Source organism: Diabrotica undecimpunctata, unplaced genomic scaffold (genome assembly GCF_040954645.1).
Source record: "Diabrotica undecimpunctata isolate CICGRU unplaced genomic scaffold, icDiaUnde3 ctg00000621.1, whole genome shotgun sequence".
NCBI lineage: Eukaryota > Metazoa > Arthropoda > Insecta > Coleoptera > Chrysomelidae > Diabrotica > Diabrotica undecimpunctata.
In genome coordinates, this window is record NW_027311921.1 from 1 (window position 1) to 26,994 (window position 26,994).

The 26,994-nt window shown below is 36.5% G+C and overlaps 1 protein-coding gene across 1 annotated transcript in view; it reads right to left on the minus strand.

The window, feature by feature from the left end:
* Positions 1-3,272: 3,272 nt before the first annotated feature.
* The window catches only part of LOC140431284 (soluble guanylate cyclase 89Da-like), a gene marked incomplete at its 3' end in the record, with an annotated part of 106,111 nt that continues 82,389 nt past the window's right edge, over positions 3,273-26,994 (minus strand). The window contains exons 7-8 of the mRNA XM_072519218.1: positions 25,912-26,019; positions 3,273-3,441 (exon numbers count right to left, since the gene is read on the minus strand). Coding sequence (XP_072375319.1) covers positions 3,273-3,441; positions 25,912-26,019 — 277 coding nt within the window. The remainder of the gene's footprint in view (positions 3,442-25,911; positions 26,020-26,994) is intronic.

Genomic DNA, 26,994 nt, shown 5'->3' on the forward strand with positions numbered 1-26,994 from the left:
TTTACTGGAGAAGCTATTGCAATTGTAAAAGCTAAAGAAGCTTTGGGCAAAAAAAAATTATAAAAACAAGTCTCTTCCAAAGCGAAAGACACCTTGATTTGCTGATTGTAGTAGTTAAGTTTTGCCGTATTTGTAAGTACAAATACATTTATCATTCATCTGGAGAACTGTAGCCAAAGATATTCTGGCAGTCAAAAAGTGATAAAATTGATTGTTATGACATTTTATTTCGTGTAAGCCAGTGGCGGATCTAAACATTTGCCTTGATAAGGGAACTTCCAACTTGGGGAGGGGGGTAGTAAATTTCCAACGAAATATCAATCAAAAGATGAAAAACATATTAGTCTTTTTATTGTTTATAAAAAAGATAAACTCAAACTACGCAAAAGACATAAATAATAGGTTTTTTTTTTAATTTTGGACCTTCTCGGGTGGGTGAGGGGAATTTCCCTATTCCACCCGTGCATCCGCCCCTGCTGTAAGCAGAACAAAAGAAGGAGTTTTAGCTAGAGATTTTGACAAAAGAGAAATTTTACAACTGAAATAATGGAAAGTTAGCGGTTTTTCGAGAACAAAATTGCAGAGGCATAAAGTTTCAAAAGGGAACAATAAAATAAAAGTATTTTGTATAATAAAATCTAATTATTAATTTGGTGTCGGCAATTAAAATTATCCAGATAATATGTACCTGGTCCTACCCTAATGTAGGACCATATGGGCTTGGTGAACGAAACGACAGAGGAGATCGCCTAATAGAATTTTGCCAGGAGCATAATGCTATAGCCGCAAATACATTTTTTAAATTACCTAAGCGCCGCATTTATACATGAAAATCGCCAGCTGACAAAGACAACAAAATCGTCAGAAATCAAATTGACTACATCCTAATAAAACACAGATATCAAAACTCAATTCAGGCAGTAAAGGCATATTCAGGAGCAGACGTATCCTCTGCTCACAGTCTTCTTATTGCCTAGGTTTCAACTTCAACTAAAAAAGACGCAAAAAAGTAGCAACAACAATAAACTTAACCTACAGAAACTAAAGTCAGAAGAAACAAAAGAAAATCTGGAACACGAAATCAACACAAATCTAAATAGAAACCCAAGAAATAATTGCAACGTAGACCAGCAGTGGCAATTCTTCAAAACCTATATTGGAGTCAAGTAAGAAAGTACTTACAACAACTAAATGTAAGAAAAAGAGTGGATGACCGAGGAAATTCTAGAGTTGATGAATGAAAGGAGAAAAAACAAAACCATCAATACGATCCGCTATAAACAGTTTCAAAACCAAATAAGAAGAAAAATTAGGGAGGCTAAAGAGACCTACTTCTCTGAAAAATGTAAAGAAATAGAAGAACTGCAAAACAGATATGACAACTTTAATCTACAAAAAAAGTCAAAGAACTAGCCGGAGTAGGAAGTAGAATAACCTCGAATATATTGCTCGACAAAAATGGAAATATTATATTGGAGACAGAACAAAAATTACGACGATGGAAAGAGTACATCGAGGAATTATTTCATGACCAGAGAGAAGCTAGTACATCTGTAGATAGCCAAACGGGAGATGCAGGCCTAGAGATAACCAAATCAGAAGTTAGTCAGGCATTAAAGTCAATGAAAACCAATAAATCTGCTGGTCCAGATGAACTACCAAGCGAGCTATTAAAGTTGGTCAACGAGAAAAACCTGGACATATTAGTAGAACTGTTTAACGCTATCTATACTACAGGAATCATCCCTAGAGAAATGTTGACATCAGCATTTGTTTGTTTGCCAAAGAAAGTGAATGCCAAAGAGTGCAGTGACTATCGAACCGTAAGCTTAATGTCGCATACCTTGAAAATTCTGGAGCTGGATATTAGTGACACACAATATGGGTTCCGCAACGGTATGGGTACCAGAGAGGCACTATTCTCCTTCAACGTGGTGACGCAGAGATGTTTGGATATTAACCGTCCTCTTTACGTCTGTTTTCTAGACTACAATAAAGCGTTTGATAAAGTAAAACATAACCGACTCATGGAAATTCTAAAAAATACAAACCTAGATGAAAGAGATTTAAGGGTAATAACAAACCTTTATTACAATCAGCGAGCAATAGTACGAATTGAAAAAGAGATATCTGAAGAAATGGAAATAAAGAGAGGAGTCAGGCAAGGCTGCTTACTATCACCTCTATTATTTAACGCTTATTCTGAAGAGGTAATTCGAGAAACTCTGGAAGATAAAACAGTAAAGTATAAAAAAAAACAGAAAAACATAAGAGTAAATGGAGTCTTAGTTAACAACATTAGATATGCAGATGATACAGTAACAATAGCCGATAGTTTACAAGACCTGGAAAGACTCATAAGTAAAATAGTAATGTGTAGTAGGAAGTACGGACTCTCGCTCAATATCAAAAAGACGAATTTTATGAAAATTTATAAAAACAACCATAATACTAACGAAATCTTGATAGTAGAGGGCCAGCAGATCGAAAAAGTAAGAAAGTACACTTACCTTGGAAGACTTATAACAGAAAATAATGACTACACTGCAGAAATCAAACTCAAAATCTAAAAAGCACGTTCTAATTTTATAAAAATGAAAAAGATCCTATGTGGCAAAGACTTAACATTAGCTTTTAAAGTACGCCTAACAAAATGTTACGTATACAGTGTACTATACTATGGAGTGGAATCATGGACGTTAAATCTAGACACAATGAGACGACTTAACGCCTTTGAAATGTGGACCTATAGAAGAATTATGAGGGTTTCCTGGGTAGATAGAGTTACGAACTATGAAGTACTGAGAAGAATAGGTAAAGAGAAGGAAGTTGAACTTACAATTAAAGAAAGAAAGCTACAGTATCTCGGACATGTGATGCGGAGAGAGAAGTATGCCATCCTGCGACTCATAATGCAAGGAAAGATAGATAGAAGAGAAGAAGCATCGGAAGACGACAAATTTGTGGTCGATAAGAAGATATATGTAAATTATAAACTTATTAAATAAAAACTTTTTGTTTGTTCGTTAATTATATTGAAATTCATTAAAATAGAAATTTTATTTAATATTCTAGTAGATTTTAAAATCATATATATATATATATATATATATATATATATATATATATATATATATATAATTATTATGGCATTTATACTTTTCAGAACTGGTAAAAAGAAATATTTTCATTGTCTGTAAAAAAATGTATCTTTTCAAGAAATTCGTTCTGTTAACCCAGATTTTTCGTTACATCGGCATTTTTTGACCTACCTTGCACGTGCTCAAAGGGCTGTTTCCCGATCTTAAGGAGTCTGCCACGGGCTTGGGGATCATGGAATAGAGCAGTTCGTCTCCACGTCGCTTCCACACGTTAAGGAGGGTGTAATTGTTCTCCAACTCGGAGGCCCTTTGTTCTGCCTTGTCGAACATTAGACGCAATCTGGAAAATATTCGAGAGAAATAAAAACAGCGGAATGGCTTGTTTACGAAGGGATTAAAGGAAGGAGGAAGCCAGTAACAACAAGGATATTTTAAGGGAGTTGTTATCAGAGAACGACAGCATAAAATTATAGTCGATTGAGTTCGTCGATTAATAATGATTTTTAAGATATTTTTTGGGACATTTGTGCCAAAGGCTAGAGCTCTGGACTGTACTATTTGTGCAATTATAGTAGTTTAAAACAAAATATTTCATATTTTCTACATCCAGAAGAGACCTCAATACTCCATAACAAATAATGGAGATATAATAATCAGTACAGTGTTACTTTCAAAGATAAACAACTATTCTAAGACAAAATCCAAATTATAGAATTATTAGAAAAGAAAACAGAAGCCAAGAAAACCTCTTTCTGCCACTGACTGGCCTAATACTGGCCCAACTCGAATTCTCAAAAGCACAAAACGATTTAACAAATATAATTGACTTCAAACCAAGCTCAAATAATCGTTTTGTAGCTTTTAGCCTTGAAACCTTTTACTTTTCACTGTTTGGGTATGGTTATGCCGATAAAAACTGGGAAAAAAATGATTGGCACAAATCCGTATAAACGATACAATGATTGAGTTGAAGAGATTTTTAAAATACAGATAAGATTTTCCTTACTTTTTAGATTTTTTTCCTAGATTTTATGTGGTTTTTTGAAAATCGTTTAGGGAAGTCACTTATTTTATATTATATTAAAAAACATCATGAAACAAGTTGTCTTGACCCGCGATTAGTTTGCCGTGAGATATATTTGCTATAAAATATTATTTTATTAAATTTAGATAATATACGACGACAATTTTCATAGAACTATTTATTGCTTACTATACACGTTTACAGAACTGAGTCATTCAATACTACTAAAAATATATTGCAAATGTCTAACAGAAATCACTAATAAAGGAAAGGACGTTACTAAGAACTATATAATTTTACCTTGGGGTAAAAACGTAAATTACAAAATCATTCATATTGTCCTTATCAGAATCATATACAGACGCAGCGGATGCGACAACAATAGTAATGGATTTGCCAGGTACATACTTTCTAAAGGGAGGGATTATAATAGAGAAGTTTTCCCCAGAAATATGTAAAACTAATAAATATTTTAAGCTTTTAATAGATTTCTGGAAACTAAAATCTACCCAAAACTTTAAAAGTTACAACTATAAATCTAAATAAAATAAAATCGAAAAATATTATGAACTAAATTATAATGAGACTGAACACAAGTTATACGCTCTAATACAAGTTGTACTGTAGTTTTGGTACTTTTACTTTTTTCATAAATAATTTGTTTAGTTTAAGCCGTTTAAGATTTTATCAGTAGATAATAAAGAAGTATAATTATAGTAAGCAGTAAGTAATACTTTTCGCTACATGTTGCGAAAAATAGATAAAGAATATACTATGTAAGTGAGGTTTATAAATTGATTCATCAAAAACAGAGTATGTAGTAATGAAAAGTGAAGAAAGGCATTTAGAACTCAGTGGCATACAAATGAAAATACTGATAGCCATGAATATCTCAGTTTAAGCATTACAAATGATGGACGGAATACAAAAAAATAGCTACTTTAATTGGTCAAGGTAATTCAGCAATACGTCAACTGAATAGTATGCTCTGAAATAACCACATCACTCGAATCTCAAAAATTAGGATATACAGAACTATTATGGAAAGTAGGTATTGCCATGTATAGTTCAGAGCTTTGGATAATAAATAAAAAAGATTCATCCAAAATAAAAGCAATGGAAATGAATTATTGACACAGATGTAGCCGAATCACTAGAAGACATAGAGTAAGGAATACTTTATGTCTTTATTAGAATCAGAGAGTGTGTGATCATAAAAATTGAAATCCTAGAAAATATTGAATGCAAAATGCTGAAATGATATGACCGTATTGAAAAAATAAATGATATTTTTTTTTCTTTTGCGATCACTACATCAAAATGGTCTCTATTCTGCGCAACTCTAAGTATTTGTTGAATATTCATGCTTGTCCAAGTTCTGATATTGGAAAGCCGTGACATAGCTCTTCTGCCTACCCATCTTCACTTCTTTATCTCCCCTTTAAATATTATTCGTAATAGGTTATATTTGTCATTTCTCATTTGGAAACGAACGCTTTTAGTAGTGTGGTTGGAATATTTAAAGGTTGCTTCTTATAATGAATGATCAATTATATCCAAAGAAAGTGTTACAGTGGATCAACACCAACCTCAGAAAACAGGGAAGACCAAGAAGATCGTGTAGCTAAGAAGTAAACGGTGCAATGAAAGAAAGGGATCTACAAGTAGATGACTGAAACGATCAAAGCATTGGAAGCTAGGAAGCAAGAAACAGCGACAGCTGCATCTAACTGGAGTTGTTTCCAGTTTACTCCACTTAGCCTTTTCTACTCAAATCCGACTCTCAGCTTCACACTATTGTCTTCTGTAAACTAAGCAGCTCAAGTATAGATCCGGTATTCAACCCGGGTGAAAAGTTGAGTAGCGAACTGACAAGAGCGGCTAAAACAATCCTCCAAAATGAGGATTTGGCGTTTGGTTAAATATTTAACTCTATAAAAAAACATGCTATGGAAGCTACAAAAAAAGAAATCAGTCTGTCTAACCTACGACGAAATCGCAAACGAATTTGATTGGTGACCGTGATTGGTGGACTTGCTTAGGAATTCTGGAAAAAACATTTTACATCTTTAAAGAGAAGAAGAAAATTCTGCATACTTACACCTTTGACTCACCCAAGTAGTGTTAGGTTCCAATTAAAAACCTCTCCCCTGCCATTCCAGACACCAAGATAGAAGGGCTGGCTAAGTCTAAACATCTCTCCTAATGCCCTGCTTGTACTCGTTTTAGAATTCTGTTGCGAACTCCCTCTCTTCTCATATTTTGAAGAGAGCAGTTCCCACTAGCAACAGTCCATCTAGCTTTAAAGGTTCGGGATTAGTGATTTCCCTTCCACGTTTCCTGCCACTGGCCGATTGAAACTAATCTCTCGACCAGCCTCATTTTACTCACCTCTTGTTCTCCAATGTTCCACCCCTACGACTATGATTCCTGGCTTTTTCACCTGCCAGCACATGTAAAGGAACACATGGAGTACATGGTGATTACCTACAGAGCGGCAGCTGACACAGTCCTGTACATGCTACCCGCAGCAGAGTAGTTCTGTCAACGCATACCACGAGCCTCTTATAAGTTGGTATTTATACCGCCTCACTCCAGACTGGGACGTCGTAGAGGACGACATACCCTACAATACCATGAAGCGCTCTTCTTTCGGATTTAGGTACACCGATATTATCCTTCCCAGTGTAGCCATTTTCTGAATAGCTCAGAGGGTCACCTTGCCCAAATGTTTTCCTTAACTTCTGCCCTAGTAAAGAGTAACTCCCAGATACTTGTCGTACTTCAAGGGCGTTACTCTCGCTGTAGACTCTGAGTACTATAGCCTCCATCTTGGATCTTTCGCATCTTTCGCCTCAACGAGTATACATGCACGCATAATCCGAAGAGTTCATCCTTGTCCTGTGTCGCCACTAGCATAGTGAGGTCGTCCGCAAATGAGGGTAACACACTCCCCATATTTGCAGTTTAACACCCTGTCATATTTTAGGTTCTACAGAGTCGGACCCAGGACAGAGACCTACGAGATCTTAGCCGTTGATCTACCATCACACCACAATCTTACTATTGGAAAGATAATCAGCGACCACGTTCCTCAGATACCTCAGACAGTTCCTTGTTTCCAAAGAACTTGTAACGTGACCTCACTGCAATGTATTGAAAGCATTTCAATTTGCTCATCAATTGAATCAAAATTCAAGCATTTGAAAGAGAATAGTGTGAAAAAACCATAGTGTCTCGAAGACAATTTCCGATGCAAGAAAGAAGACAAATAAAGCGATATTTTCCTGCCTATAGTTTAGGCAGTAGGCACGAGACTTTTCAGGGATCCGAAAACGACTACAATGCAAGAGGGGAATTCATGAGCTCCAGTAGCCACATTCGCTCCAAACGGCCGAGAGTATAACCGGCTTAGGCAGAATACCATCTAGACATCCATGTATTTTTATTTGAAAATGACGTATAATTAGGCGGGACACCATCCAAAAATCTATTTTATTTGAAAATGACGCTTAACTTAAAAAAATTGTTTATACGTTTCAAAAATTCCCTAGGCTCGTCTATTTAACAGATTTAATTTTTTTCAAAGCGCCTTTGAAAGTTTTTGTCTTTCTCTATATGTAAAGAAAATTTCGACTATTTATTTTCGTAAAAGTGCTTATTTTGGTTTAAGCAAAATTTTGCAAATTAAATTTTTTTTGGCAGACTTGGATTGCAAAATTATTAAACAAAAACTGTTAAACCGATCGTAATAAAATTTGGTAAACGTTTTTATTGTATTATAAAGTTCGTCTAGGCGGAACATGAAGGCTCTACGTTATGTCTAAGAAGTCGAATGAAAAACTCCATTTTTTGCGCATTTTTTACAATTATTCCTATATTTAAAACAGTAAACAGTTAATTTTGTAATTTCTAACTAATCAAATATTATGTAAAATCAAAAAGGTCAACTTTTACCTTTTTACGTTTCTTTTTTTGTACGAGCAATATACTTGAGTTATAGGCGAAAATTTGTATTTTTTTCAGATTTTGTTAGATAAAAAATTAAGCACAAGATTTACGACTGGCGCATATCGTCATTATTGATACAATGTACATCCTGAACTGCTTTCAATAAAAAAGTAGACTCATATGGAAAATGTCCAATCCAAAACAGGTCATGTGTGTATCATGTACCAAAGCTTAAAATGTGTACCTTAAATTATTGTTCTATAACTTCCATTAAAAAAACTGCCAACGTTTACGCCTCAATTTTGTTTAAAACTAGTATAAACAAATTAATTCGCCACTTTTTAACAAAAATTTTAACTATAAATTGCTTTAACTTTTTTCACTTATAATAATAAAAAAATAAGCATCTCTGAATCTACATGGATTTTACAATTGGTTTTTATTCGCTGCGAGCAGACCGTGCGCCTCAGAGCGCGTTATTAAAAGTTCCATCTTGGTCAAAAATTAACATAGAAACATTTACTAAAGCTTAAAATATTTATTTTAAGTTGATCTATAACTTTCATTAGAAAGATTTTCAAAGTTTTTAGCTTAACTTTGTTTACATCCCTTATAAACAAATTAATTCGCAACTTTTAGTGAAATTTTAAATGTTTAATTGTAACTTCTGCCTGATTCCTTCGAAATCTCGAATCTAGGCACCAAAGAAACAAAAAAAAATGTCAAGATACCAATGGGAAATAAAAGTGCTTTTGGGATAGATTTTGGGATTTCTCTTAGTTTTAGACATCAAAATTATGATGTCTTATGAATAATTTGGTTAATCTGAAAACTCTGAAATCTCTTTCAATAAACTAGTAAAGCACGAGATCAAAAAAACAAATAAAATAGATATTTAAAAACATGAAGATTCGGATATATCAAATGTATATAGAGCGGAAATAGAAGATAAAATAAGAATAGAACACGCAAAAGAATAAAAAGGTGTTAACCATATATGGATAAAAATATCAGATATTGTATTGCAGAAATTACCTAAATTAGTTAAATTGACAAAACTAACAGTGTAAAGATAGAATGATCATATAGAAGAAGACCTCGAGGTTTTAATGGTCAGAAGATGCAGAGAAACTTGAGTGGTCATTGACAGAGGTACAATTTACATTTTTAAAACTTTTACATTGGGGACAATAGTAGCTACAATACACTTTTTGGAATACATTTTTTTTTTAATTAAATTGTATAGCTTTGTGTTTCTTAAAAAGTTTAATACATTTTTATAGTTGCTGAAAAAATACATTTTTATAGTTGCTGCTGTTTGAGATAAGAATGTCTTTTAGGTTGTTACGAAGATTGTATTTGCTCCTGGCCGTTAGGTAGTGTTGACAGTCAAGAAGTACGTGGTGTTGCAGTCAGTGTTACAAAGTCTGATTTCTGGAATTCATTAGGTGTCCATGTGTAAGGCGTTTGTGTCCTATTCTTAATCACTACATAATAGATCTGTCCTTTCTTTTTATCGGTAGGAGCTAGTGGTAGAAAATTTTTGATTGGAGAAAGTTGGAGCCAGAGTTTTAACCTTGTTTAGGCTTAACGCCTCTTCAAGGAAGGGGTACTCCTTTTTTTTTCGGAGTAATGGCGGTGAGATAAACGTGATGATTGTTGTATTGGTGGAGAAGTAGTGGACTACTAAGGAGCTGGGGTTCAGAAGATGGCGTGTTTGTGTGAACGATGTATAAGGAACGCACAAGAGGAATTTGGGTAAATTTGCCAAGCATGTCACACGAGGTACTTCAGGGGTTACCAGCCATACAGAATTAACTGCTCTTTATCAGCGTTTTGTCTTGCAGTGGTTAACTACGATATTTAATAGGGAATGATTCTAGAATTTTAAAATACTCATCATTGAGTTCATGTCCAGTGTTGTACAGAAGTTTACCTGGAGGAAACGGAACTTTTCTTTTATGAAGCCTGGTGAGTATTTGCCCTTAGCGATTGCAAGGAGTCTTTAGTATTCGTTTGGCTCTGTTGTTCGAGCCTGCAATGGTTCTTAGGACATACCTAATGCTGAGGGATAGGGTTCTGTCCTTAATTGGTGTGAAATTTGCCAGTATATGTATGTGTTCTGATGGATATAACCTGCTCTACCTCATGCTGTATCTAAGGATTTTTCTTTTCGTTGCCGTAATGCCATTGATTTCGTAGGTCTCAGATAAGCATAGACGCATGTCTTGTATTCGATGATGGGTCTGATGAATGTTTTGTAGGTGTGCAGTAAAGTTTTGGATGACGTCTTGCCCAGTTTACTGGACAACACTGCCAGGAGTTTAAACCTCTTTCTTACCCTATCTAGGGTATCTTGAATGTCAGTTTTCCAGTTGAGGGTCCTAGTTAAATGAACTCCCAAATAGGAAACCGAGTTTCTGAGAATAAGGTCCTCTCCTAACAGGGTTATTCGGCCTTGGGCATCGCGACACTTTGAGATTTTGAATAAAATTGCTTGTGTTTTGGAGGAATTTATCGTCACTCTCAATTTGTTGCACCACCTAATGACTCTATCAAGGTAGTTTTGCGCTCTTTCGAATACAGACAGTCGTCCATGTTCTCTATGTGATCCTGACGTGAGGGGAGAGGTGTCATCAGCGTTAACTAGAAGGGACTCCGATCTATACTATGGGCGGGGGAGGTCACTCTTGTAAACTGTGAATAATACTGGTGCAAGTATTGAGCCCTGCGGTACTCCAGCTTGTGGAGTAAAGGGGGTGGATAGGTGGTCAGCTACTTTGATCCTTATCGTCCGATTAGAACGTTTAACTTAGTATTGCTTCTTTTCCAACGATCAATCCAAAGGCCCATTACTTTTGTTTGAGTGTTCTTTTTAGATCTAATGATGTTTGAATCTTTGTTGTTTTAGAGAACAGGCTTGTTGTGCTGCTAGATCGGCTTTTTCATTACCTGGAATACCAATTTATGAGGGGTCCCACAAAATTATTACTGTAATTCCATTCGTTTAAAGACAATTAGATATACTCTGGATTTCTTGATTTATTGGTTGGATAGAATGTAAGTTTCTTATGGAGTAGAGTAGAGTGGATTTTTCCATAGTTGTAGTAAAAACAGTTTTTGAATAACCTCATTACGCTTTTAAAACTTTAAACTCGCTTATATTACTCTTTTCTATACCAAACGAGTAAATATTAAAGCAATGGTAGAAAATATACGGCACTTTACACCTTAAGTATAACTAGTTCGATTATTAACTTCAGTAAATATAATGCCTAATTTCAACCCTTAGGCATATTACTCGAAATAACTTCAAACAAATCAACAAAGTTTTCGTCGTAACTTTTGGTAAACATAGAGATAAACGCCACCCACATAAATTCAGTCACGCTTGAAACTATAACTTAAATATTTAAAGAGGGAAATTTCTGCTTCGTGTTTCCATTTAATATTTTAGTGGTAGTGACTAAAAAGACAAGAGTTTTGCTGTATGTGCCTTAAAATATACTACTGGACGAGAAATTGCACAAGAACGATTATAATAAGGTTTTTTTTTATATATATTTATATAATTGCTTAATGAGCAGTAAATTCTCGATTGAATGGACCGCATTCAACGGACAATTTATACAGTCCGTTGAAGGGACACAATGAATACGTATACGTAAAATATTAAAACTACATGTATGCATATATTATATATACAGGGTGAGTTTTTAGTGCGACATTAATCGATAATTGTATTTTGGTACAAAATATCCAAGAAAGTTATTTAGAAAATTTTAGGCAATGATATTCGCCAGTGGGAAATACTATGATAACAACTGACGAATAGCTAAAACGATGGAAAGAATATATGAAAGAGCTCTTCAACGACGAAAGAGGAAACATACAAGACATATCTTTCATGGACAGAGAAACAAATATAGAAATAGTATAGAAATCAGAAACGGAAAAAGCCCAGGGCCAAATCAACTGCCTATTGATATCCTTAAAATAATGGAAAATAAGTACATAGATGTCCTCTTAAAGCTCTTTAATGAAATCATGAATGTGTTGCTTGTGTGAGTCCATTTTAAAAAGAGGTAAAAGAAATAAATTAGACTTACTCACAATCAATTTAATTTTACTACCCAAGACGACCGGTTTCGCTTTCTAAAATTTGCAAAGCATCATCAGGTCAGTGGTACAAAGTAAATTAAATGCTGAAAATATAAAAAGCCCATATTACGGTGCTGTCTTATAAGGATATAGATCAAACAAGTTATAAATCAAAAACGGTTTTAGTAGTTATGCCAATATTACATGTCTGTGTTTATTAATATGCATAAAATTGCTTTAGCAGACAAAGTAACAACCCACAAATTGGTAAGAGAAAAAAATCTGTTGAATTGTAATAAATTAGAAATAAACAAAATACTACTTACATTTCGGTACAAGAGTTTTTATATAGTTATTGGTGATACATAGTTCAAACTATCCCGTATGACTGATAATGAGTGATCTACGGTCAATGTTGTAACTGTCTGACAACTTAGGAAGAAGTTTCTTGAGGGGAGGGATGTTAACAGATGATATAGGAGTAAGGTATATGTTATTGTTTGTTGAAAGAAAATGTGATGTTTTATATTATTTAAATTATTCCATTGTGTGCATAAAATTTTATAAAGTTTGTTTAATTGTTTATAAACTCAAAAAGTTAGTATAGAAAATTAATGCAGGAGGATTAAATTTGGACTGCGCCGTTTCTTTTTTCAAATTTGTACGAGTAGAGCATTGCGATATCCATATTTGGTATTATTTTTTTATATGTGTAATGCAATTTTTGCAAAGTCAATATATTAGAATACTTTTTATTTAAGATTTCTTTTATTTTCCTTGTACCCCTATTGCATATTGTAATCCTATTTTAAGATACAGATATTTTAAAACTCAGAGAAAACCCTGAGATAACATTTAAACAAGTAAATCAAAAATTTGGCGTCTGTAATGAAAAGTTTTGGGATATATTAGAATTGATTCAATTAATGTCTTGTTTTTTTTTATAAATTTATTGAACTTCAACTGAATTCACTTGAAATTAGTAAATAAGTATTCATTTTACACAAAAAGGGGTCAACAGTATGTTCTAGTTTTCAAAATAAATTTAACAGAAATCATTGACAAATATTTGTATACTTTTTCATATTTTTTATTATTTATTTTATTTATATTTTATTTTTTCAAAAGATTGCGTTTATGATACCCTTTAATTTTTATGGAGCATTTCCTATGCCTAAACTCAATACTTTTCGAGATATTTATAGGTTTTTTAAAATTTCGGGAATACCTTTAGTTTTTGTAAGCAGAAATAACTTGTGTAATAATATAACAAAATTATTGTTATTCAATAAATACCTAATACACAACATAAATCAAAACAATATGCAATAAATGCTTTTCGCTATCAACCTGCAAACGAGATGGACGTATGTAAATCGGCTGCTATATTTAGCTTGAAAATTTGAGTAATATCGACTTAAGTTGTCACAAAGTGTTGTGACAACATAGAAAAGCTCATCAGAATCATCAGTGGCATTAAAGCCCATTATGAGCCAAAGCATTTTTCAGAACAATCTTCCATTCGCCCCTGTCTCTGGCAACTCTTCGCCATGCTTTAACTTCGATGGATTTTAACCCATCCTCTATGTTATCTTGATACCTAAGTTTTGGTCTTCATCTGGCTCGTCTTCCCACTGGTCCTCTTCGGTCAAACATTTTTCTGATCGTTGCATCTTCATCTCGCCTAATTAAATGTCCTATCCATCGAAGGCGTGCTAATTTAATACATTTTAAAACGTCAGGTTCCCGAAAACTTCTGTATAACTCAAAGTTGTGGCGCCTACGCCACAAACCCTGTTCTTGGACTCCTCCATATATTTTCCTTAGAATTTTTCTCTCGAAACGTTTAAGCAATTCTTGGTCATTCTGTGTAAGTGACCACGTTTCTAACACGTATGTTAACACTGGCCTTATTAGTGTTTTATATATGGTAACTTTAATTTTTCTGGGTAGTTTTGGGGCCATCTGTTTCCTCAAGCCGTAATAGCACTTATTGGCAAGCATTATTCTTCTTTTAATTTCTTCGCTGACATTGTTATCTTTGGTCAGCAGCGAGTCCAGGTAGACGAAGGTGTCCACACCTTCCAGTTCCAGATCATCAATTAATAGTCTAGGTATCTGGTTGCCTGATCTAGTACAATACATATACTTGGTTTTCTGTGCATTTATTTTTAATACCATTCTTAGTGCAGACGCTCTTAGTGATCAAAATGCTTCGATCAGAGATTCCGTGGACCTAGCAATAATGTCTATGTCATCTGCATATCCAACCACTTGTACTTTTTCTTCATATATCATGTCTTTCCAGAACGTTGGTTACCATCATAACTATCTTAATTTTATTCATTGCCACCCTAAATATTGTATCAACACCATACCAATCTCGCAAGTTCTTCAACCTGGACTGCGTTGGCTTGCTATTTTTCCTTGCATGATATGTTGATGTACCACTTGTACATATTTATTAAAGGTTCCATTTGTATTAATATAGCACCATCGAATTACTTTTTCAGTGCAAGGTTAAATAAGAGACACGACTGTCCATCTCCCTGTCTTAGTCCATTTTTACAATGGAAGGGTCTTGAAAAGTCGTCTGGGATCTGACTACACTCTCTACGCCTGTGAGTGTGAGCGATAGAAAAGCTATTGCATGAAATACAATCGAATGATATGAAAATCATAATTGTAGGAGATTTTAAGGCAAAAGTTAGTAGGGATAGTAGGGAGTATGCTTACAGACAAATAACCGCCAGAAAGAGAAAACCTAGAGACAGCAATCAAAATGGCAAAAAAATAATCGAATTTGCTTTTAAAAATAACATGCCTATTATGAACACCTGTTTGGCCACCGCTATCACTGGAATTGTCAAAAATTGATTTTTTTGCATGTGGCCATATAAAATCTTTTATTTTCATAAAGGATGTTATTTAATAAAGAATGATAAGAAAAAAAATCATCATAAGTTCCTCAATGAATCCTTTTACCTCCTATTTGTTTCATATTAATTTGTGCAAATTTAACTAATCAGAAAACTTTTCATCACAGCCTCCCATAAACGACTACCGTCCTCATAAATTGCATCCGGAATGAAACTGTAACTTAAATATTTAAAACGAAAAACTTCCACTACTCGTTCCTATTTAATATTTTAGTATTAATGTATATCCGAGCGTGTGGTTTAAACCTAGTGAGTAGGCTTTCCTTGTTAGTTTACCGAACACCAAATGGAAGCCGGATTGAAAACTAAAGGCAACGTAATTGAGGCTTTGCGGCACTGATGGAAGTTCCGTTTTTGCAAAGCCTACAGAGTTGGGTTCGCCAGATATGTTTTCACGATAAAATAATTTGCTTGCAAAAAAACTACAAAAATTAAGAGACTATTATATAAGTTTAATATAAGCAAATAATATATATTAGATAGTAAATAGACAATAAATAGACAGTTAAAAAGAAACTATTAAAAATATAAAACATAATATATAACAAATTAATAAAAAATATCTTTTACCTATCTAAATATTTAATCTCATTTCCAATGGTAATCTAACTTATTATTATTTTTTGATTATAATTTTCCAGAAAATAAATAATGTTCGAGGTTATTTCCGATCTTAAGATAATAAGGGTGAGTACCAACATATCTTAACTACAGAAGTCTACATTTATTCTGATTTTTTATTATGTCTGTTTCATTTGATTCACAGCCCAATAAAAAACTTGTCTTTCTGCCAAAAAAAAAAAAATAATCTGATTTTGGTTAATTTATCTGTGCTGATTCCAAAAATACAAACCTTTTCTTTGTATCAGCTTTAGTTTTCGAGATATAGCATAATCATCAAATACTTAAATATTCTAACATTTCTGTATATTCGACCACTATAATTGCAATGCATGTTTATAAAAAAACTTAACAAATTCTAAGACAAATGCATACTAATGAGCTAATGACTTCTAATTAAAGTGTACTTATTGGAAATGCCCATCTTGCTACTTGAAATTAGCGCTAATTGCTTCTTAACAATTGTCTTCATCATCATCATTTGGCTCTACAACTCTATGTGAGTATTGGCCGCGTTTACTATTTTCCTTCATTGTTGTCGGTCCTGAGCAGCTATTTCACATTGCTGTATTCCCATTTTGCGTAAATCACTGGCTACTGCGTCCTTCCATCTCTTTCTTGGGCGACCAACTGACTTTTTGCCATCGGGCCTTTCCCAGAATGTGGCATTCAGGAGTCTTTCGTCACTCGATCTTAGTACGTGGCCCGCCAATCTTATTCGGTTTGCTTTAATGTAGCGTACTATGTATTCATCTCCATATACTGTCTGGAGTTCATCATTGTGTCTTCTTCTCCATTCTCCTGTTGTCTCTTCTCTGCAAGGCTCATAGATAGAAACCAATATATTTCATACCAGTACCAGTAATTGTGTTGTTTTCCGCTGGTTCAGAGTCCATGTATCGCTTCCATACGCTATTGTGGGACGAATTATTGTCTTATACACTCTTATTTTTGCTTGTATTGAGAATATTGTTGATTTAAGCACGGTCGTTAATGAGTAATATGCCCTCTTTCCTGCAATGATCCTGGCTGTCACGTCCTTTTCATATTTATTTTCAGATGTTATGACCGCTCCCAAGTACTTGAATTCTTTAACGACTTCAAAGTTGTATTCATTGATTGTTACGTTTTGTCTAGCCCTTGGTCTTGGATTCTTCGTTTTCTTGGCTCCGTTTTTGAATAGGGTGAAAACTTCTTTTGTATCTCTGTTGGATTGTGCAATTGTGTCCACGTCCATCCGCAAACGCCAATAGTATTTTTGTTCCTTGGGCGGCAAATTTGTTTATCAGTTGTGGTTGAGCTTTCCTTGATCTCCTTGTCTAAGCCCGGTGTCAATGAGAAATTCCTCCGAAGTGGTGCTGCCAATTCTGATCCATGCGGAAGCATTCTCTGTGCTCACCTGTGCTAATCGTACCAGCTTTCCAGGTATTCCCATTTCTACCATGGTCTTCCACAATGCTTCTCTGCTAACAGAATCGTAAGCTTGTTTAAAGTCCACGAAGATTTGGTTGACATCGCGGTTGAATTCCCAGTTTTTTTCCAACACCTGGCGTAGGACGAATGTCTGGTCTATGGTCCATCTTCCCGGTCTGAATTCGCTTTGGTAGTCGCCTAATATTTCCTCTGGTATTATGGATATAATTTTGTACGTTGTATTGATTAACGATATTCCTCTATCGTTCCGACATATTTGTTTGTCTCCTTCTTGTGGATAGGTACTATATGGCTTTCATGCCAGTGTTTCGATATTTCTTCTCTTTCCCAGACTTCTCTTATAAGATGATATATCTCAAGGTGGAGCTTTTCTCCCCCTTTTTTTAGTAGTTCCGCCTGTATGCCATCTGGGCCTGGGGCTTTATGGTTTTTTAGGGATGAAATTGCGGACTTTACTTCAGCTAGTGTGGGCCCTGGTATTTCAGGTTCGGCTTACTGGTACTGTCTTTGTTGCCCAGTCGTTGTGGGTTTTTCTGTATTTAAGAGTTGCTCAAAATACTTACTTAACAATTGTCCGATAAGTAAATATTCTCTGAAATGGCCTTAATAACTTCCTATAAAGTCGACTGCATTCCATTGTAAAATTTAGTTTGAACTTAAGTTTCATTGCCAACAGTTTGTTTTTGGCAACTGAAAATCATGGCTTCTACAAGCAGGCGTTGTTGCGTGAATAACCCGGACGTTTTTTGCTACTTATGTGGCGAGTGCATTGTAAAGGAAAGTAGAAAACCAGTTTGTGATTTTAGAAAAAGGGCATACCAAGCTTATTTTGGTGTTCATTTAGGAGATCAAGATAAATCCTAGGCTCCACAAGTAGTGTGCAAAACTTGTCTTGAAAACTTGCACGGAAGACAAAAGGACAACGAAAATGTTTAAAGTTTGGTGTTCCAATGGTATGAAGGGAACCAAAAAATCATTTTGAAGATTGCTATTTCTATCTTGTCAATATAAAGAGCATTAATCGTAACAATCAACATACGTAGACATATCCTCACCTGGATTCAGCAATAAGACCATTTCCACATTAGTCTGAGCAGATACCTATTCCAATATTTAGCAGTCTACCTACGTAACTAGAGAATAATGTCGAAACGCCATATGATGAACTACAGACTAATAGGTTTGAGGAAGACAACAGCGATTTTGAAGGGGATTCAACACGTCCTGAGCGCCTTACTTAGGAAGAGCTAAACGTTCAGAGATTTGAACCTTCCAAAGGATTCTTCTGAGTTTCTTGCCTCCAGGCTAAAGGAAAAGAATCTTCTGCACCCAGACACCAAAATAACATACTACCGTTATAGAAAAAAAGATCTGTTGCCTTTTTTTCTCAGCAAGATGATATGGTTTTTTGTAACAATATTAAAGGACTGTTAGAAAAAATGGGTGTATCGGAGTATACACCAGATCACTGGCATCTTTTTATCGACAGTTATAGACGATGTTTAAAGTGTGTCCTCATAATGGCGACAAATATGGAAGTATACCAATTGGGCATTCTACCAAAATGAAAGAAGTATATAAAACAATATCGCTGTTGCTAAAAAACATCAAGTATGACCAACATCAGTGGGTGATCTGTGATCTGTTGTATGATCAACTTGAAAGGTTGAAATTTACCCTTGGTAGAGATTTGAGTCTGGAGGCTAAAACTGAAGAGCTCTCCCTTAAAGGCAAATTAACTTATTTGTTTGCTTTTTGGATTATTCACGGGAATGAAGATATTTTAAAATTACCACCCTGTGCATTGTTATATATTTATCATAACGCAAATAATCATAGAGTTACGTTACTTTTATTTACCTACTGTATGTGTATACTCTGCAGACTACCGTATTTTTACTACAAAATTAAATCTCTATCAAGGTTTTCTTATTTTCGAGGATCTCTTTAGCAAGAGAGTTGCAATAAAACAAGAAAAATACGGGAAAACATCGAGGAAACTATTATATTATGTTTATCTTGAAGGGGAAATAACGTCCTTGGGCATTATATTAACATTCCAAAGTTCTATCTCTCTGTAGAAATAAATGAATACTTTGGTATTAAAAGAAACAAGTTTCCTGTTTTTCTGGAGTGGATTTTGTCATTATACTAGGGGAAAATTTGGTGCTTGAGATTAAGTAGAAATATATAAAGATTTTTTAAGTATCTGGATATGAAGATCGTGAGTCATATATAATATGTAACTTTTTTAACATTTACAACTGTTTCATAATAAAAATTATTAATGATGTACTTTTTTTTTTTTTTTTTTTTTTTTTTTTTTTTTTTTTTGGGAGGTGGAATCTTCTAAAGACCGTCTGGGATCGGGTGTTAGCCCTTTACCCAGGTGTGTCGGATTCAATCTCTTACGCTTCACCGCGTGACGAGACCGCCTACCGACTAAACCACCCCCTCTTTCTCCGACCGACGGGCCCGGAACCGCTCTTAGCGAGCATATCTGGCCCATCAGCCTTACTCTTAACTTCCCTCTGGCACTTTTCGCGTGCATTACATGGATTTGACGGCCTCCCGGCCTCCCTCACCAGCACAAGGCTCGGGCGAGACTGGTCGGTGAAGCTACCGTCCTGCTCAATCCTCATTCTGGCGAGACAGCCTGGTTGCCACCCCTTCCACATTGAAACTAACGAGTAGAACCAGTTGGTAATTAACAGTAACACCATTCATTCATACTTTCATCAATTCAGTTCCGCATTCATACCCTCATTCACTAATTTTCGGGGTATCGGGACATCCGACGGAATTGGATGTAAAAAGTCTTTTCCCGTCCCATGTCCCGCGGCCCCGACAATGAAATAAAATAAATAAATTAATAAATAAAAATAGATAAAAAATAAGTTAAAAGTAATGTAGATAAAATAAAAATAAAAACAACAGCTAAAATTTGTATAGATAAGATATAGTAAAAACGAAAGTAACTTGAATAAATAAAATGCAATAAAATAAGTAAATAAATAACACATTTTTTAAAACAGTAAATAAATATAGCGGTCACTCCATCTGCAGCCGCCTCTCTTTCTCTTCCTTGTGCTTTATGGTTTTTGTAACAAAGGCAATGATCAGTTCGAAATCGTGCTTGCTGTCGATGGCTTTATCGATCAGCTCGTGAGGCTCGCCTAGTGGAGATCCCAGGCTCAGCTGCAGTTCGCTTCGCCCCGTGTGGTATGCAGGGCAGTCGAAAACAACATGCTGCGCATCGTCCACCACTCCACACTCAGGACATAGATCGTCTCCGGACCTACCGATTCTGTGGGTGTATTTCCGAAACGATCCGTGCCCCGTCAGAAACTGCGTGAAGTAGTAGTTGACGCGCCGATGCCGACACCCGTACCATCTCACTACATCCGGGACCAGGGACCTCGTCCAGGCCGCCTTTTCGACTTCGGCTGCCCATTCCCTCTGCCACATCTCCAAGCTTCTGGCTCTTTCTTGTGGCCCTGAACCAACCGCCCCGTTGCCCCTCTGATACATTCGAGCTCTTTCCCTGGCCAGGATGTGCACGGGTACAGAACCAGCCACTACCTGTAAGGCAATGGTAGATACAGTTCTGTACGCGCTGCACACCCTGATCAGAGGTTTCCTTTGAGCCCTAAGGAGCATGTCCTTATATTTCTTCATCTGGAGGACCTCGTGCCACACGGGGGCCCCGTATAAGATGATCGATAATATTGATTGTAACATAACTGATCTCTTCTGAGATCCGGGCCCCCCTATGTTTGGCAATAATTTGTTCAATGCTGAGGTCCTCCCTTCCGCCTTTCGACATGCTTCTTGTATGTGCTGCCCAAAGGTAAGTCGGTCGTCGAAAGTAATACCGAGATACTTGACTGTCCTTTGGGGTCTTATTTCGGAGCCTTGATATTTGAAAACCAAGTCATCCCTTTTCCTTGGTCCTCTCAGAATTATTATCTCTGTTTTGTCTACTGCTAATTTTAAGTCGTTCTTCTCGATCCACGCCGCGGTCGTGTTTATTGCTTTATTTACCTTTTCTGTTATGCCCCAATTCTTATCATCCTCAACCAATAAGGCTAGATCGTCTGCATATGCTATCGCTTTGACTCCTTGTCTCTGCTTGTGAATTTCTAGTACCCCATTGTATAACATGTTCCAGAGTAAGGGTCCCAGGACTGACCCCTGGGGTACTCCCGCGGTCATTTGTTTCTTTTTCTTCTTGGATATGCATACGGATCGTTCCGAAAGGTAGTCCTTTATTATATTGGACATATATTCCGGAGCCCCGCTTTCGACTATTCGGTCTACTATGAGGCCCCAGTTTGCTGAATTAAAAGCATTTTTTATGTCCAACAGAACAAGAACTACCCATCTTTTCTTGCTTGATTTGGCCGCGTTCCTTATCCAGGTCGCGGCGTCGATTGTCGATCTGCCTTTCCTAAATCCGTACTGTTGGTTGGATAAGACTCTCTCATCTTCCAACATGCCTTCCAGCCTCTTCTTGATAAGTCTCTCGTAAAACTTACCAAGGCAGTCCAGAAGGCATATTGGACGATAAGAGGTCGGTGAATCAGGGGGTTTCCCGGGCTTTAGGAGTAGAACCAAGTTTGCCTCCTTCAAGTCCTTGGGAAACTCTTGTTTCTGCAGTAGATCATTAAATATTCTTCTGATCAAACCTGGTTTCTCAGTTGCTATTATCTTTATTGCCTCTGGTGGCAGCCCGTCAGGGCCGGGAGCTTTCCCTGTCTTCGTATCCTGACCAGCGGTTTTCACCTCTTCTTCTGTGAACTCCTCTATCATGGTTGGGAAAACCTTGGTGAAATCTGGCATGTCCTTGGTGGGAAAGAGGAGTTCAGCTGATCTCATCCGCTGGTCTTCGTCGAGTCTATATGGGGCCATTATCTTTAAGGTCTTCATTGTGATTTTGTATGCATCACCCCATATATCCTCGTCGAGTGCTTTTATCAGGGTCTGCCACTTTTCTTTTTTCTCTTTTTTTATTGTATTATTTAATCTTTTCTTCAAATCCTTGTATGTATCTTTAAGCTCGAGGTTGCCCTGGCTTCTCGTATAATTCCTTCGAGCTCTGAGGCATCTCTCCCGTAGATCTTCTATCTCATCTGTCCACCAATAGGGGGATTTTTTTCCATGTTTCTTCCTCTCGGTAGCCAATTTTGCCGCATTTTGTAGAGCTGTTCGAAGTTGGCCGAGGTCAGAAATCTCATCTTCATTTATTTTTCTGACCTCCGATAGGTACTTGTTTTTGTTGAAATATGATTTTGCTGTACCTATCGACCGCTTTATCCCCCCTTTAACCTTTACCTCAAATTGTATATATCGGTGGTAGGTGAAGAGCTGATCGTCGAGTACATCCCACCCGTACACATTCCTGGATAGCCCTTCGCTCGCGAATGTGATGTCAATGTGTGATTGGCTGGCCCCCCGTACGAAGGTTGGCTTATTGTTGTTCAGCACTTGGAGGCCAGCCTGGGCTATCCATTCATTCCAGAGTTCCCCCTTTTTGTCGTTTATGGGGGAACCCCATTGTCTGGACTTCGCATTTATGTCCCCGGCGATCAGTATTTTTTTTTCGTTTATAGCGGCACCCATTATTTCATTAACGATTGTTTCGTATCTCATCATAGGGATGTTTGGAGATACATAGCATGCCAGGAGGCTGAAATCCCTCAACCTAATGAGTAAATGATTTCCTCCCCTGACAATGCTCTGCACTCCGACATCCCTATTTTTAATGAGCACCGCTACATTTTTCCCCTCGTCTTGTATCCACCCACCGCCTGTCGTTATCTTTTTGTTAGGTTCGGGTACGATGAGCAGATCTATATTTAGCTTGCAGGCTTTTGCGTAGATGAGGTCGTGCGCTCGGCGCGCTCTGCCTACGTTCACCTGCAAAATCCTTATACCAGGTTGATCTTTGGGGTTCATTATGGTTCAGTTCCCTGAGGTCGCTTCTGCAGTGGATTCGCGTCTTATATTAAAATTCTTATAGACTAGGATAAAAAAATAAATAAGTATAGATAAAATTAGTGTATAAATAAAAAGTTTATGAATATAATATGTATAAATAAAATAAGATAGATAAAATATATAAATAAAATAAGAAATGTGTGTATATATAAAATTTTTAAATAAATAAAGTATATAAATATGTAAATATAATAGATGGCATTTAGTAAATAACGTGGATATAATGTTGTAGTACTTGGATGCCTTTATCCATGAAAAGCTGAGAGAGATGGCTTCCTGTCCCGCCGGTGGGCTGTATAGGGGCCCACTCGCGTTCTCCAGGGAGCCATCTCTCGCTTTTTCGTTTTCCTTGTTACATTTACCCACCCTTTGGGGGTTCCCTGTCTCCTCCCCTGCCATACACCCACCTTCTATAGGCTGGGCACTGCATCCTATCCATTCTATGGCCTTCCTCGTTACAGGTGAGGCAGTATGAAGTGCTGTCGCACTGCACTGCTGTGTGCCCTGATTTTAAGCAGTTGTAGCAGCACGCTGCCCTGCTCTCACCTTTGCACTCATATGTGCTGTGGCCATAGTGAAGGCACTTGTAGCACCTTGTTGGGGTATATCTTTCAATGATAGGACATGATACCCAGCCTATAATTATGGAGCTGTATCTTCTCAATTCTTCAGCTGTTGAGGGGCGTACGGCTACGGTCGCCACCTGCTCCCCATGTTTATTTGTTCGTAGCGTCTTTATGTCAATTTCTTTTTTTGGTATTCCTGTGTACATTTTTATGGCACTTTGGAGTCGTTCCTCCGTCACCCCTGGGTCCAAACCTGTTATGTTAAAAAAACATTCTTTGCGTCGGATTGCCATATTTAACCCTGTCATCCTTGTATCCATTTCTTTTCGTAATTTCTCTGCGGCCCCTTTGCCCTTTAGTTTTACTAGGATATCCCCCCCTTCTGTTTTTTTGAGTCTATCTACTTTAACCCCTATCTTTCCGATGTTAATTTTTTGGTTCATTTCCTTCAGTACTTCCGTGTACGATTTGCCCCCTGTTTTGATTAGGAGGGCTTCCTCTTGCTCGTTCTTTACTCCTTTATCCATTTCTTTACCTCTTACTTGGATTTCCCATACGATGTTTTCTGCCCGGCCTACAAACTCCAGGGCTTTCCGTACCTCATCTTTATTTATCTCATTATTGATAACCACCCTTATTGTTTCAGGTGGCTCTTTCCTTTCCCTTATCCGTTTGATGGCCTTCTCGGCCATTTCGTACATACCTTGTTTTTTTGGTTTTGCCACATATGTGTACCATTCCCTTCTCTGGCTGGCTATGGAACTTTCGTTCCCGTTTTTTATATATTCTACATTTCCTTCTTCGCAGACCTCTATTAGTTCATGAACTTCCTCCCTGAGAGTACGTATCACGTCTTCTACCCCCCCGTCTTTTATATCCTTTTTAGTTATTATAAGGCATTCTTTTTTAGTTATCGTCTCCTGTAAGCTCATCTGTTCCCATTTTGTCTTTTCAAATACTTTTTCTTCCCATTTCTTTTTTTGTATTTGATTGAAGTTATTTATATCTCCCCCTTTTTTTAAAGCGCTTATTATTTTTTCTGTTTCTTTTCTTTGCCTTTCTTGCAATAGTTTTATTTTACATTGCTCACACTTAGTTTCTTCGTCCTCCCCTTTTGCCGTTTTTATTTTACTTTGGCTGGTCTTAATCTGAATTGTGTTAATTTCTCCTATTAGTTTGCTTGCTTTGGCTTTTTGTTCCCCCTCAATGGGTCCTTTTCCATTTAGGATATCCATTACTTCTTTTAGTTTCCTCTGTATTCTTTCACATTCTGTCTCCTCTTGGTATCTCTCGTTTTCTCTTTCTTCTTTCTTTTCTTTCTTGAGTTTTTTATTTATCTCAAAACTGTCTCTTTTCCTCTTTTTCTTTTCTTTTATCTCTTCTTGGTCATCATCGTCGAACAACGAGGCTGTCAGGATACTTTCCTCCAAGTTCTGCCAGTTTGTGGTTCCTTGCTCTTCATTTTTTTCTTCTTCCTCTATGTCCACCACATCTGTGATTTCTATTGATGATTCCTCCCCCCCTGAATTTTCTTCTTTCCCTTTGTCTTTTTTGTTCATTGCTCTTAAAATGTCCTCTCCCACCAACGTTGAATGTTTTGGAGGACCTGACCTATTCATCTTCGGCTGACTCTTATGCCAGTTTAGCATCTCTTCTTCGAATTTCTTTTGTTCTTCCGCTTCGCTCAATCTGCCGTCTTGCGGCTGTTCTACCCCATTCTCGTTTTCATTCATCTTCATTTCTTCCTTGTTCGTTTGCTTGTGTTCGTCATTGTCTTTTCCGTCCTTCTTTTTGTGTGTAAAGTCCATGCAGTTCCCACGAGTGGGGACGTGCTATATGTCCGGCGCGGCAGTGCGCCCTTACCGCGCTAAGGCTAAGTTACTTCGGGAGGTCGCCAGGTATCCCGAAGGGATCGTTTGTGATGCTCTAACCCTCGCATCTCTCATATCTTTGGCACGATGCCTTTCACCGTGATAGTGGGGATTTTTTATCGAGCTTTACTCCTCTAGGCTTTGTTTTTTCACGGTTGCCTCCGGACGCAGTGGCAGTCTGTATGAGCAGGCTGCTTGGAGTTTCCACGCAGCAGTTTAATGATGTACTGAGGCTGAGGTATTATACATTTTTTCTAGGCACATACTAGCGTAGGTATTAGCCATAACAAAATTACTACTTACTTTGAACTATTTTGCCAGCCAGCCAGAACCATTTCTTTGCTAAGTCCATGAGGATTTAAGTCATTAAGATAAAGTCCTTGATCTGGCAACTCACTTATATCATTGATACTGGAACAACAAAAAAGTAAATTAAAATTAAAATAACTTGTTTTAAAGGAAACTATTTTAGTTATTATAAACAAGTCATTTAGATCAATCATGTATCAGCTTTGATAGTGAAAGGTATAAGATTTGAATCTTAGGTACTGTTTCATTAGCTCTCGTGCAGTCTCTTTGGATCAAATGTTTTTGGATCAGGATTCAAATTTTTCTTTATTTTTACATAAACCATAATAAATATGAAAAGTTTGTTAACTGCTGGATCCTGCTTGGATCTACCACTGCTAGATCTTTAACGTTCACCGACTCCAGAATTTTTCATGCACTTCCCATAGAAACCGCTGATATGCAGAAGACCTTTTTGAGCAGACCGTTGGCAAGCAACTATGGGAACCGTCTAAGACCACTCTTTTCTTCACCAGTTCCTGGTTGACACAGACCAACTCTTTGGTTGGACTGTGTCGTTTTAACTGACAAGAACCACGTGTTCAAGTCGAGCAAAGAAACATGTTGCTCTTTAAGTATTAAAATGTTTACCGTGGCCTAGTTTTCCTGTGTATGTTATATATTATATTATCCTGATGGGCCCCTGGACGTGAAGCGAGTGATCCATGTTAATTGTATGTGTTTATGGATATATATGTGTACAGTCCATCTAATTTACTTACCGTTGCACGTCATTATCATTGACAGAGTTCGAAGTTGACATATTTGCCAAAGTATAAAAAAATCCTGAATCCATTTTAAATCAAATAGGTCACATAATTATTGCAAAAGTGGATTATACAACAACAAAAATTAATATTTAATGTAAATTAATAGAGACAAAACAAAAGTTAAAAAATAATCTTGTTAAAACAATTTGAGCCGCTTGTATGCGTCGTATAAAGATGTAAAATGGAATACATAGATATTTATTTTATTTTATGTAAAAATGTAAACTAAAAAGTGTCAACACCGCAACTGTCAAATAAGTGTTACCAA